Source organism: Leptidea sinapis, chromosome 46, assembly GCF_905404315.1.
Source record: "Leptidea sinapis chromosome 46, ilLepSina1.1, whole genome shotgun sequence".
Taxonomy (NCBI): domain Eukaryota; kingdom Metazoa; phylum Arthropoda; class Insecta; order Lepidoptera; family Pieridae; genus Leptidea; species Leptidea sinapis.
In genome coordinates this window covers 2622603-2636823 of record NC_066310.1, presented here as the reverse complement: position 1 = coordinate 2636823, position 14221 = coordinate 2622603, and the positions used below count along the sequence as shown (strand labels likewise).

Genomic DNA, 14221 nt, shown 5'->3' with positions numbered 1-14221 from the left:
TATATATATATATATAGATTAATTTGTACGATGACATAGCATAGCAGGCCAGCGAAACTCTAAGAAAAAAGCGATCGTATGAAACGTGCAGTTATTGATAGTTTGACAGGTGAAGGCTATTATAAGTAACTGTTCGCTTTCAAATTTAGCCAGCTTATACTACGTCGCCCAATTGTATTTACTATTTTAAACTTATTTCATATCTCACTGCACGTTTCATACTAAACTTAATTTCAATTTTTACTTAGGCAATCCCGCCTCTTATTACGTAGTATTTACATCCTCTTTGTAGCAAAGCATGTTGGTGCGAGCTAAGGGTCCCACCGGCAGATAAAATATAAATAACTAGCGGACCCGACAGACGTTGTTCTGTACATAATAATTAAAATACTGTTTTTTATGAATTTGCCAATAATATTTCAAAACATCAAGAATTATTTCGTAAAAAATGCTCCCTGCTGTTATAATGAAAATGTTTCACAGCGGAACTGTCAAACCATGCGTCACTAAATTCTCTCATAGAAAATATGTCTAAACTGCACTCCATGAAGTAATCCCCATTAAAATCCATTCATTAGTGTAGGACGTGTCACGTAATTTATATATATTAAGATTAGTCTATTATTTACAAACGCATATTAATTATAACTTTGATGCTAATGTTAAATTTCAATAAAAAGCTATAATTAAATATAGTTTTGTGTTATGATAGTGTTAGAGATAACAATTAACAAACAATTTTATTACATACGAATAGAATATCTATATCAAATCTATAAGAGGGCTATATTTAGGAATTTTATTACAATCTTCTACAGGGTCAAGCGACCGAACTGTTTGCCCAATGCTCGGATTGGATTGTTAAAAATAAAATTTATTGAAGTAGGCGTTACTTTACGAAATACCATAATTATATCTCGTGCCAGATTTTGGCGAGACAACACGTCCTGAGGATGCCTCGTGTAGAGGCGAAACACGTGTCGAATTGTTTAAAGACAAATATTGGCGGAATGAACACTAAAGAAAACTGAAATCATTTGTATTGTTAAAAATATCTATATGGGGCCATTCGACTAATATTGTTAAATACATACTTGACATTATAGCACCTGAATTAGCAATAATATTTAATGAATGCATAGATGAGGGTGTGTTCCCTGACCTCATGAAATACAGCAAAGTTATACCTTTGTTTAAATCGGGCAGTTCTTTTGACCCTGCTAATTTCAGACCTATTTCAGTGCTGCCTGTTTTTAGTAAAATTTTTGAAAAACTTTTGCTTCAACAGCTACAAATGCATTTTTGTAAATTAATGAACAAAAATCAGTTTGGTTTCACTAGGGGCTTATCAACAATTAATGCGGGTACTAGACTCATTGAGCACATCTTTGACGCCTGGGAAGAGTCACAGGATGCATTGGGCATTTTTTGTGATTTGTCAAAAGTATTTGACTGCGTCCACCATGAAACTTTACTCCTAAAACTAAAGCATTATGGAGTGAAAAATAGAGCCCTAAATCTGTTAAAATCATATTTAAGCGAAAGAGTTCAGATAGTCGATGTAAATGGCAAACGGTCTTCGGGTAAACCTGTGGGAATAGGTGTTCCACAGGGTTCTATTCTCGGTCCTTTCTTGTTTCTTATATATATTAACGATCTACCGTTTGTGGTAGATGATAGCCATGAGATTGTATTGTTTGCTGATGATACTTCACTTATTTTTAAAGTGAAGCGACGTGCGGATATTGATGACGAGGTAAGCAATGCACTCTCAAAGATAGTGCGTTGGTTTGAGACGAATAATCTGCACTTAAACAGTAAAAAAACAAAGTGTTTACGGTTCATTACACCAAACACAGCGGAGGTACAAACCAACGTACTTATAAATGACCAGAGATTGGAACTTGTGGACACTACGGTCTTCTTGGGTATCACGTTAGATAAAAAGCTTCAGTGGGGTCCACATATTACCCATCTAGCAGATAGACTCAGCTCTGCGGCATATGCAGTTAGAAAGATTAGAGAGTACACGAATGTTGCGACCGCTAGATTAGTGTACTTTAGTTATTTTCACAGCATCATGACGTACGGTATATTACTATGGGGTCATGCTGCTGACATTGATATAGTGTTTGCACTGCAAAAGAGAGCTGTTCGTGCTATATATCAGCTTGGTTATAGACAGTCTCTCAAAGAAAAATTTAAAGAAATAAATATTATGACTGTTTATTGTCAGTACATTTATGAAAATTTAATATATGTTCACAAAAATCGTCACCTTTTTGCTCTTAATAGTGATTTTCATTATTATAACACTAGAAATAAGGGATTGCTTGTAACTAATTCTAGTAGGCTTCATAAGATACATTATAGCTTTAAGGGTAAATGTATACACTTCTACAATAAAGTCCCAGCCACTGTTCAGGCATTATCTATAAATAAATTTAAATGTTTTATAAAAAAATGGCTCTGTCGTAAATCCTATTACTCCACTGCTGAATATCTAAATGATCGGACAGCCTGGGACTAGATTGTGATTATTTTATAGCGACTGTATAATATTGTATATTTTTATTGAAAAGAGCGCAAAAACAAGAATGCTGGGAGAGTTTCTTGCGCCGCTTCTTCTCTCTCAGAGCGCCATTTGTTTCCGAAGCGGTAGTAGTATCTAGTAGTATAAGAAATGACATCAAAAAGAATTCTAAAGGAATCAATTTTGAGAAAATAAATGCCTTTTATGCCTTTTATCTTTAGTGATTTTGACATTTAAAATGATGGTAACATTCATTACCATATAATATGTGTCAGCTTGATGTGTTTACAAGCGCTACCAACGTCATGAACTGTCATAAGACATTTGACATTATTTGACATTTTAAGTTCACGATATATGATTGATTAATCCCAGCAAACGTTGTATTGCCGATATTAAAATCGCTATACAAAAGTAACTGTTGATCGTAGATGGGTGAAAATTTGAAGTTGTATGTATTTTTTAACGCTGACTCATAATCAAACAAATAAAAAAAAATGTCAAAAAAATAAAAATAAAAAATTCGTGTGGACCACCCTTAACATTTAGGGGGATGAAAAATAGATGTCCGATTCTCAGACTTACCCAATATGCACTCAAAATTTCATGAGAATTGGTCAAGCCAATCTTTGGTTAACTTGATTCGTGTTAGTTAGTTGGCACTACTGTAGTGCCAACTAACGTATTTATTTACCTTAGTTTTATGTTCTAGTCATTAGTCCAAAGAGTATAAATAATATATAGAGAAAAGAGAGCCCCCTCTACGCATTATGAGCTGTCTATTTGAAAACTAGTGCCATCTGGAGATTGGTACCCGAAAATAACTATACATAAGTCGAAATTATAAAATTCATTTTTAATGTTCTGACGTAATTAAATAACTAACTCTACTTTTTAATGTATGTATTGCAGTTTTTTACCATTTTGAAATTGCGGGTAGAGTTAGTTATCTAATTTTGTCACAACATAGAACATAAAGGATAGATTTAGTAGTGTAAATATGCAAAATGGAATAAGAGAGCTACATACATGCGCAAACGCTAGACGTAGCCGCCATTGTATTACCAGTGGGCAGTAACACAATTAAAGAAAAGTTGAAAGGTTTCAAAGCGAGTGACAGCTGCCAAAGCTTTCATTTTCGGGCCAACTAACAGATGGCACTACAGTCTTCTGAAAACGTGACTTTAAGGCGTCTGTCCCACCCCTGCATTAGTCTTAAGTTAGGTTAAGTGATAACAAACAGCCAGGTTTTCCCAGTTTCCTGGATTTTCCTCCACAAACCTTATGTATTTGTTTTTAAGCATAATAAAGATTTATCCCTCAACACGTAGATAGGGTTGTAGAAATAAGTTTTCTGATACCTACATATAAGGCTTAATTATTGTAAATTGCTTTAATAAGTAGATTATAAGTAATTTTGTATATATTTTAATATCAAATACAGAAATTTGGACTTTGAAAAAAAATTTTTTTTTTTCGAGAAAACATTACACATTGTTAACTGTAAGGGGTAACGCGGCCCAAATTATATTAAAGTAATAATTGGAAGGTGTAAAATACAGATATTTCAATTTTAAGTCGCGTTTAAATTACCAACCCCTTCTACATATGTAGGCAAATAATACAATCATTTCATTGGAAAAATTTGAAAGTTTGCTAATTGACAAGAAACTTACCAAACATCTCATGTTGACCAGTATGAGTGTCTTGTGATTCATATGTTTGTGTGAGGAATTTAACTCCCATTCGTATTGTGTAGATAAGTCTGTCTGGCCAGGAATCTGTTACATTCTGTAATGAAATAGAATAGTAAATATGATAATTATTTATATAATGCGTGAGTTTGATGCAAGTACATATACATACTATATATAATTACGAGGGGGATCCCGTATTGTCTCGCCAAAATCTGCCAGTGTTGTCTCGTGCCAGACTTTGGCGAGACAACACGTCCTGATGCCTCGTTTAGAGGCGAAACAAGTGTCGAATTGTTTAAAAACAAATATTAGCGGATTTACACTAAAGAAAACTTAAATCATTTGTATAATTTAGGTATAGTTTAATTTATTATAGATGCACGATATTATAATATAGTCTAAGAGCGTAAACTCGCCAACAAACTGTTGCAACAGTTTGGCGAGATGTAAAATTTAAGTACCAACTGTGCATACTTTTATAATTAAATGTATTAAAATATATATATATATAACAGAAGGAGAAGATAGTCCACCTAATATTAAGTAGCATCGTTTGCCCATATCTGTTTCAGTATGATCCGGGGCTGATTTTAATGACGTCAAAATGACGTCAGCCCCAGCAAACACATCAAAAAACAATAAAAGAAGTACCGTTCGCGTACTAACTACTGCTATAACTATAAAGTAACTAATAATAATATTGACACACTTTTACACAAATTATCTCGCGCCAAACTAGGCATAGCCTGTACTATCGGTACAAGACAACGATATATTTAATATAATATATTTACTTAAACATACATAAATACATATAAACATCCATGACTCGGAAACAAACATCTATATTCATCATATAAATGTTTGCACCTACCGGGATTCAATTCCCGGACCTCTAAGCTTTGTAGTCAGGGTCACAAACCTGCATTCGGTTCGAAGGTATTTCTACTACCGCTTCGGAACCAAATGGCGCTCTGAGAGAGAAGAAGCGGCGCAAGAAACTCTCCCAGCATTCTTTTTTTCACGCTCTTTTCAATAAAAATATACAATTTTGTTTTTTGACTAATTTCTATTGCTATAAAACAATCATAATCTAGTTCAGGCTGTCCGATCATTTAGATATTCAGCTGTGGAGGATTTACGAGAGACATTTAAAAAAAAATCATTTAAATTTATTTATAGATAATGCCTGAACAGTGGCTGGGACTTTATTATAAAAGTGTATACATTTACCCTTAAACTATAATGTATCTTATGAAGCCTACTAGAATTAGTAACAAGCAATCCTTTATTTCTAGTGTTATAATAATGAAAATCACTATTAAGAGCAAAAAGGTGACGATTTTTGTGAACGTATATTTAATTTCCATAAATGTACTGACAATGAACAGTCATAATATTTATTTCTTTAAATTTTTCTTTGAGTGACTGTCTATAACCAAGCTGATATATAGCACGAACAGCTCTCTTTTTTTCAATAAGTATATCCAGCTAATGAGATCGAGTATTCGACGTTTACGTGTGCCCATCCGTGAATGACGTGTATATCAATACAAAACTGTTGCGTCATTTCCTTTGTGGAACATCAACAATGGTATTATAGAATTCATGTCCGATTACTTTCCGAACAGGTAATGATAACAGAAGTAATGTGTAAACATTACTGTGTTTCGGCCCGAAGGTCGCCGTTGCTAGTGAAATTACTGGGCAAATGAGACTTAACATCTTATGTCTCAAGGTGACGAGCGCAATTGTGGTGTTGCTCAGAATTTTTGGGTTTTCCAAGAATCCTGAGCGGCACTGCATTGTAATGGGTACGGCGTATCAATTACCATCGGCTGAACGTCCTGCTCGTCTCGTCCCTTATTTTCATTTAAAAAAAAGGTACATACTTACTACCTATTCGTTTTATTACTAACATAATTATACAAATGATCTAAATTTTCTTTAGTGTTAATTCCGCCAATATTTTTTTTTAAAACAATTCGACACGTGTTTCGCCTCTACACGAGGCATCCTCAGGACGTGTTGTCTCGCCAAAATCTGGCACGAGACATAGAACACGAGAGACGTGTAGAGGCGAAACACGTGTCGAATTGTTTTAAAAACAAATGTTGGCGGAATTAACACCAAAGAAAACTTTAATCATTTATAATTATGGATTTCCGCAAAGTAACGCCTAATTCAATAAATTTACTAACATAATTGTTCAGCTGGTACTGCGATGCCATTGTTATTTATTGATCGGGACAAAACTAATTCAAGCTGGGCCTTACGTTAAACAGGTAGATAGATTAAAATATCTTACGAAACAGTTAGGACCATTTTTATAGTGATAATAAAATCACGATTTTATATAACCACACCGAATTATAAACATAACAGTATTCAAAAGCTTGTCCGACTACTAATTTACGCTTTTGCACATCAGCGCCCTAACGTGTGCCTTGCAGGCAGGGGCATGCATTGGTTTTCTAGCAAGGTAGGCACTGTGGATCTAACTAGTCGTAGTTGAGCTTTGTAATAAGCAAAGATTGCTTACCGTAGGTATCTGGTATCTATCGTAAGGAAAAATTTTATGACTGAGTGTCCAATAGAAGTTTGGTTATAAAATAACGGAACCAAATTAAACTAAATTAACTTTCACACTAATGCTATTTTTATTTAGGTTTATAACGAAGTAGGCACTGCCTAATTGCCTATATAATATACACGCCCCTGCTTGCAGGGTGCAAATAATTTTATCTAGGAAGGTAGAGGTAAAGGTTGAATGTATAAATAAAAAGTTATACATTCTACCTTTTTTATTTATTTTATGAAAGCAAGGGACCAGTAATTGATACGCCCTGCCCATTGCATTATGGAATTCTTGAAAAACCCAAAAATTATTAGCGGCAATACAATTGCGCTCGTCTCCTTGACCCAAAGATGTTAAGTCTCATTTGACCAGTAATTTCATTAGCTACGGCGCCCTTCAGACCGAAACACAGTAACGCTTACACATTACTGCTTCACGGCAGAAATAGGCGCCGTTGCGGTACCCATAATCTCGCCTACATCCTGTGCAAAGGAGCCTCCCACTTGTAAACCAACACCACCTTCAACAATTTGAAAGTTAACCACTTACTCGATCTGTGACTTGTATGTTTTTAATTCTAGGATTAATAATCTGCTTAAACACGAGTTAAAATTTCTCGATTCATTTATATTTAAGCATCCTACTTAGCTATGAACTCTAGCCATGTCGCGAATATGAAACCGCAATGCTGCAGCTCATGTTTCAAATTTCAATGAAATGAAATGAAATAGAACTTTGTCTCAGTTATGTTACATACAGATAAGGGATTCCCCGAATCTCATCCGCGGCACTGAGTAACTCGATGTCTGTACATTTGACTCCAATGTTAAACATGCGTTACTACTGATATTATTTCGCTCTGTCTGTTAATCTGTTTCCAGCTAAACTTACGCAACATCATAGTGTCTGTTTTGACGTAGATACTTGTAAATGTATTTAAATAGTTTCTAAATAAAAGCGTCGGTGGAGCAAAAGTTAGGGCCGTTGCATACGGGAGGCGCCGGTTTGATCCCCGCCACGTACCGATGTGTTTTCAATTCATTCATAATTTTAATTCATTCAGAAAGAATTAACTGTATGTTGCGTGTAATAAAGTACCTAGGGTAAAAGGCTCCTTCATAGGTCTTCATACTCAATGTTTTAATAAAATACCAGACAGTCTGTATGACTCACCACAAATTTAAGAAATATTTTAAAGCTTCTTTCACAAAAAACATCTGGATGTGTGGCGGTCCTCCACAGTGCTGTTTTCAAGGAGCTTTCTTCCACGTACTACAAAGCTGTGGAATGAACTTCCTAGTGCGGTGTTTCCGGGACAATACGACATGGGTACCTTCAAAAAAAGCGCGTACACCTTCCTTAAAGGCCGTCAACGCTTCTGTGATTCCTCTGGTGTTGCAAGAGATTGTGGGCGGCCGTGATCACTTAACAACAGGTGACGCGTACGCTCGTTTGTCCCCCTATTCCATAAAAAAAGAAGGCTATAGCAGATTATATAGGTGAAAATAATGCATGATTCTTTACTGGTTCTGCGCAGGCCATCTAAATTGAATAGGCTAAGCTATTTTGTGATTTTTTTTATTTAAATGATGGGCTTCGAGTTTTGTATCCGTTCTTCTCTTCATGTCAAAGCCCCTTTACGATCTGATGTAGCCTCATGACGTAGACCAAGTTTTGTTGCAATATGTTATTTTATTGTCTAACGGTGATGACATCGTAAGGAAACCTATACACACCTGAGGAGATATTCAAAGGTGTTTGAGGTTGTCTCACTCGCAAGGATTTGAACCCAGTCTGTTTTAACGCCAAACAGGCGGACAGTAGACGTTGAATTACAAAAAATAGCCCGCAAATTCTATACCTACACATAATTTCAAAACTTAATAGTATTTTATGTTTAAATTACAATGATACAAATTTACAATAGGAAGCCACGTTATGGTTGGTAAGGCGGTTTTACTACATGATAGAACTGTTTCACTGAGGCCAATGTGATCTATAAATCGACTTAATAAGTTTTTTATTGGGCGATGTATATGCTTCTACAATATGATCCCAGAAAATGTACAAAACAAGAGTGTTACGAAATTTTAAAGAATTGTTAAAAAAACGTTTGCGTGGAAAAGGTTACTATAGCATAAATGATTTTCTTAATGACACCACAGACTGGGAATGAAGGGAACACCCTCAGGCTCTTAAATTATAAGTGTTTATTGTACTATATCCCATTGTAATCCATATTTTTATATAAAAAAAGCCCGCTGAGTTTTTTGCGCCCGTTCTTCTTTTGTTCAATAAGTGATTTTGAATCCTATTACCTATGAATAAAAATATTTGAATTTGAATTGTGACAGCCACTGCTAACAGCTATAACTAACTGCTTAGATTGATCAATGATTAATCTTATTATATATTTTTCAGTGAGCTGACATATCTGAATTGGTCGAAGACTTGGTCTTCTTCCTAAAGAGATGCTACGTTTACGCACTAAAAAGCAAAAACACTCCACATACATAGAGCATGTGTACAGTATAACAGAGTTGCATCTGCACTACAGAATCTAGACGCTCTGCAAAAGGTGTTTGTTTAGTCTGCAGTGCCCTATATAGGAAGCCATACCTTCACATTAACCTTTATACAAAGGCACTCAACCTGTCTGTTGGCTAAATTATTATTTCACACATATTTCATAATATCTAATATAACAATCCCAAAATACCTTTATTTATATACAGTCTGTGTGGATTGATGCATCAATTTTTTTTGGCGAAAAGCCGCACGGTCGTTCGTTGATCAACTGGTGACCTTCTAGGTATACCAAGGGCTGGCGGTTAATTATGCTCTCCATGATTTTGGAGAGCAGGGAGGTTATATGTCTAGGCCTGTATTTTGCTGGATCCGAATCGTCTCCTTTTTTTGGATTATATAGACAAGGGCCGACTTCCATGAGTCAGGGACTACGCCGTTTGAATGAGCGCCATAGTAAACGCGTTACCACCGGCGTCAACTCAGAACACACTTTCTAAGCACAGAAATTTGGAGAAATGCTATCCGGTCCGCACGACTTCCTGACGTCCAACTAAAATAGAGCACGCCGAACAGTTTTCTGTCTGAACTATACTTCAGGCATAGAGCTCTGGCACCGTGGGATGGTCGGCGGTCTTTTTCCGTTGTCGTCAAGAGTCGAGTTGGAGGCAAAAAGAGCGCACATGCGATCGGCTTTCTCTTTTGCCGTATGAGCCAGGGTGTCATTACTCATGTGCAACGGCGGCGAGAGCAGCTTTCGACAGCGACCAGAACTTGCGTGTTCCGGTCGGGTAACTGGAAAGCTGCTCGCCGATTTTGCCGACGTGCTTCGATTTCGCACGAACCGAGAACCTATTTGCAAGCAAAAAGAATGGTCCAGCTATCACTTTGCTAGACCATATTTAAGGGAAGGTAATGGCTCAGTCCAAACAAGAAGATACTCCTAAAAGTAAGCAAAATGCAAAAGGGGTTAAGGCAGATGCAAATACTACTAAAAGATAATAATACAAAGTTGTAATAAATTAAATTATACTTCAAAAATACCTGGAATATGACAACTGCATCCATAAAAGTCATGGACTCCACAATGTTCTGGATTGCACTCTCATTGAAAAGACCAACTTTTTTAACCTTGTACCCTGTAAACATTTACTTTATTAAGTATAATATGTTTAATGTTCACTCTTTAGAATTTATTTAAAATATTGCAAACAAAAATATAGATTCATGAAAAAAAAACAATAAGGTCTTATACTATAATTAATTACCAGTAATTTCACTATTGCTTAAACTAAACAATAATAATGCTTGCGTACTACTTCTTCACGACCATTATCTTTTGAATTAATACACATTTACTTTAAATAAAGAAATTTTGAATAATGCCCAACTTAAATATGGCTAAAACATCCACAACTATAATGATTTTTTCCCAAAAGCGCCATTACTCCAATTTTAAAATCTCTCTATAGAAATAGTGTAAGTCAGTAAGAAATAATAATCATTTTCTTTTAATTCTAATGAATTGAAGAAAGAAAACATTTTGTTTCATTCTCCATTTATAGGGTTCCATACCTCAAAAAGAAAAAAAACTGAACAGGATTACTTTGTTGTCCATCAGTCTGTCTGTCTGTCAAGACCCACTATCTTGTGAACATGAGGTATTAAGTATAGGTATCAAGTTGAAATTAAAATGATACATTCAGGTCTACAGTTTCTTGAAGCTGTAAATGTATTGTAAAGAGAGATATGGCCGCTTATGCTTACAAAAAACATATATTTCGACACTCTCAAAGGAATAAAAAATTTATAGGGTATTTTCCATTGAAATAGAATAGGGAAAACTCTGAAAACTGCACTTTTGTAATTAAATCATAATAAAAATTTCAGGAAACCCTCAGTTTGTGATCTCAGTGTCCATCTCTCACTTGTCCAGTTTTTTTTTAATTGCTGTAGTAACTAACAAAACAAATTTAAAAAAAAAATCCAAAAGGAACTGCTCAAGAATTTTAATGTTTTAACCTTCAAGTTCAACTGTGTTTGAACTCAATCGTTAGGGTATCAACCAAATACTTAAAATATACTAGTGCATATATGAACAAAGTGTGCAAGAGAGAGAAACATACAGCAAGATGGAATAACAAAATGTGACAGATAGACAATGTCAATTGTATATTTTTATTGAAAAGAGCGCAAAAAAGAATGCTGGGAAAGTTTCTTGCGCCGCTTCTACTCTCTCAGAGCGCCATTTGTTTCCGAAGGGCTAGTAGTATCTAGTAGTTATTAGAAATGACATCAAAAAGAATTCTAAAGGAATCAATTTTGAGAAAATAAATGCTTTTTTTTCAATAAAAATAAACAATATTGTACAGTCATTTCTATCGCTATAAAATAATCACAATCTAGTCCCAGGCTGTCCGATCATTTAGATATTCAGCAGTGGAGTAATAGGATTTACGACAGAGCCATTTTTTTATAAAACATTTAAATTTATTTATAGATAATGCCTGAACAGTGGCTGGGACTTTATTGTAGAAGTGTATACATTTACCCTTAAAGCTATTATGTATCTTATGAAGCAATTCAAGAATTTAACATAAAATACCTCTAATCCCATTGGAACCTTCACCCAACTTCTCAACAACTTTATCCATAAGTGTTTTAGTCAATTCATTATCTGGTGTGTAGTATATTTCATGAGGTGGTTGTACAGAATCCAATAAAAAGGGATCCTGAAAATATGGTTTTCATTTGATTTTTTTTTTATATGAATCCAAATTGCTAATAAGGTTTAATGATGACACCTAATTAATTCAATAAGTGATTTGGAATGCTATTTTGAATAAAAATATTTGAATTTGAATTGCTGATGGAATAATATAATGAACTTAAGAGGATATTTTTTTAACAATATTATCAGAATTTTGCAAGATATGTATTTCTTACATTTTTTGGGAGTCTTAAAACTTAACTCAACAAAGGATTTCTAACTGAACTTAGCCTGATATTAAAATACATAATAATATAATTTAAAATTAGATATTATTTTATAATAACAAACAGTCCTTACATTGCACTCAAAAGAGAAATTCGACATTGAAAACTTGGCCTTAAAGTATGAAAAATGCTTCAATAATGTAATAATAACTATCTAATCTTACCGTATTGTGGACTTCGTGTGTTTGTGTAGTATTCGCCCTATCGAGGTCAACCTCATCAAGTACGTAGACCTTTATGCAGAAGAGAAGTATGAAATAAATAAGCGGTGAGAGAAACTCCACTGGAGTTTGAATAAATCTTCGTAAACGCACAACTAAGTGCTTCCACATAAGAACGAATAGAACCCCCTTCATTTTAAATTTGTTATCCGCTATAGTTGGTTCCAAATTTGTTCAGAAATCAGACCTCTAGAATGAGAATTGGTACCATTGTCTTTCAATGTGAATATTTGTAAATAGCGTAAAAAAGTGTTGACATTCTAACTACATTGTTATTGTAACCAAAACGAAAACACATCCCTCTAAAATTTTTTATGTAGGTACATAAATAACTTGAACGCAAAGAACACTTTACTGAATGAGAATAAATTGTTGAAATAAATTGGAAGTAACAGAAAACAGAAAAAAAAACCGTAGAATCAAAGAGAATTTAAACAGTACGTCAAAAAGTGTGATAATTTATGCACTACATTCACTGGACACTGCGTAGACTGACCAAAACAGAAAATAAATATTTTTTTAAATAAGATTTTATGGCCTGGTAACACAGAAATATTATAAAATAATCGGGAGTGAACAATGAGGATATAAATACTATGAAATATATGAATCAAAAATTGAAATTGAGTTTAGTATGAAACGTGTATGGAGAGGCAAGGAGAATCATGTGTGTATATTAAGATATAGAATAATGTAAGCATTATTTACGCTACGGAAGTAGCGTCGGTAACTTCAATACAAGCGATATATAACTAAGGCTGATATAGAACAGGTCAAAGCTATTGATCTTGCATCTCAATCGCGTAACCCATTTATTTATTTGGCCCAATGTCAACATTGGGGCATATAAACAAAGATCTATCATTTCATCGTGCTTGCTTATAGTATTTTTGTGATTTTATTGTTTTGAGACATATTTGGTGTAAAAAGAAAAGTAACAGGTATTAAAAAGTAAATTAATTCGCGGTATTCACAAATAAGTAACGATTTGTTATGCTTTTAAAGTGATAACCCTTACTTCTGGGATAAATTACACAAATAAAACTGAAAGCAAAATTTTATGAGCGATGCGGGACTCGAACCCGCGTTTTTATTATTGAAATGAAATGAAATATATCTATTGCACACCACAAAATAATTAATCATAACAAAAATCGAGACTACAAAAAGCAATAGGAGGCCTTATCGCTTAAGAGCGATTTCTACCAGGCAACCTGTAATGAAGTAATTTTAGTTGAAAAGATAACAGAAGGTGGTGTTATCGATGTATATTATTTAATACACATAGAGTAAATAATTCCAAGAAAAGAACAAGTAATGAATTTGTCACAGTACTAAATAATAATTATGAATGAATAAATTAAAACTTTATTAATAATAAACACAAACCACACAGAATAATACAACTAAAAAGACTTAGAGGTAAAAAAAATAATTAAAAACTTAGATATAGCATAAAAATATACAAATGATAAAAAAAAACAAATGTATGCATAATATTATAGTGATTATCTTAATTTAAAAGTACTGTGTAGCAGTTTTTGTTATCAAAAGGAACTGACCCAGCGTCATGCTGCATTGGAATAATACCAACACAGCGCTGATTTTCGGCAGCCCCCAGGTGACCCATTGAGCAACCACTATTGTTAAAAAATAAACTGACATAAGG

General features: G+C 34.2%; 1 protein-coding gene across 1 annotated transcript in view; it reads right to left on the bottom strand.

Annotated features, from left to right (window-relative positions):
- The window catches only part of LOC126977912 (phospholipid-transporting ATPase ABCA3-like), a 91617-nt gene extending 78628 nt beyond the window's left edge, over positions 1-12989 (bottom strand). The window contains exons 1-4 of the mRNA XM_050826593.1: positions 12496-12989; positions 11940-12066; positions 10379-10473; positions 4210-4324 (exon numbers count right to left, since the gene is read on the bottom strand). Of these exons, the coding sequence (XP_050682550.1) occupies positions 4210-4324; positions 10379-10473; positions 11940-12066; positions 12496-12687 (529 nt within the window). The 5' untranslated portion in view covers positions 12688-12989. The remainder of the gene's footprint in view (positions 1-4209; positions 4325-10378; positions 10474-11939; positions 12067-12495) is intronic.
- Between the last annotated feature and the right edge of the window lie 1232 nt (positions 12990-14221).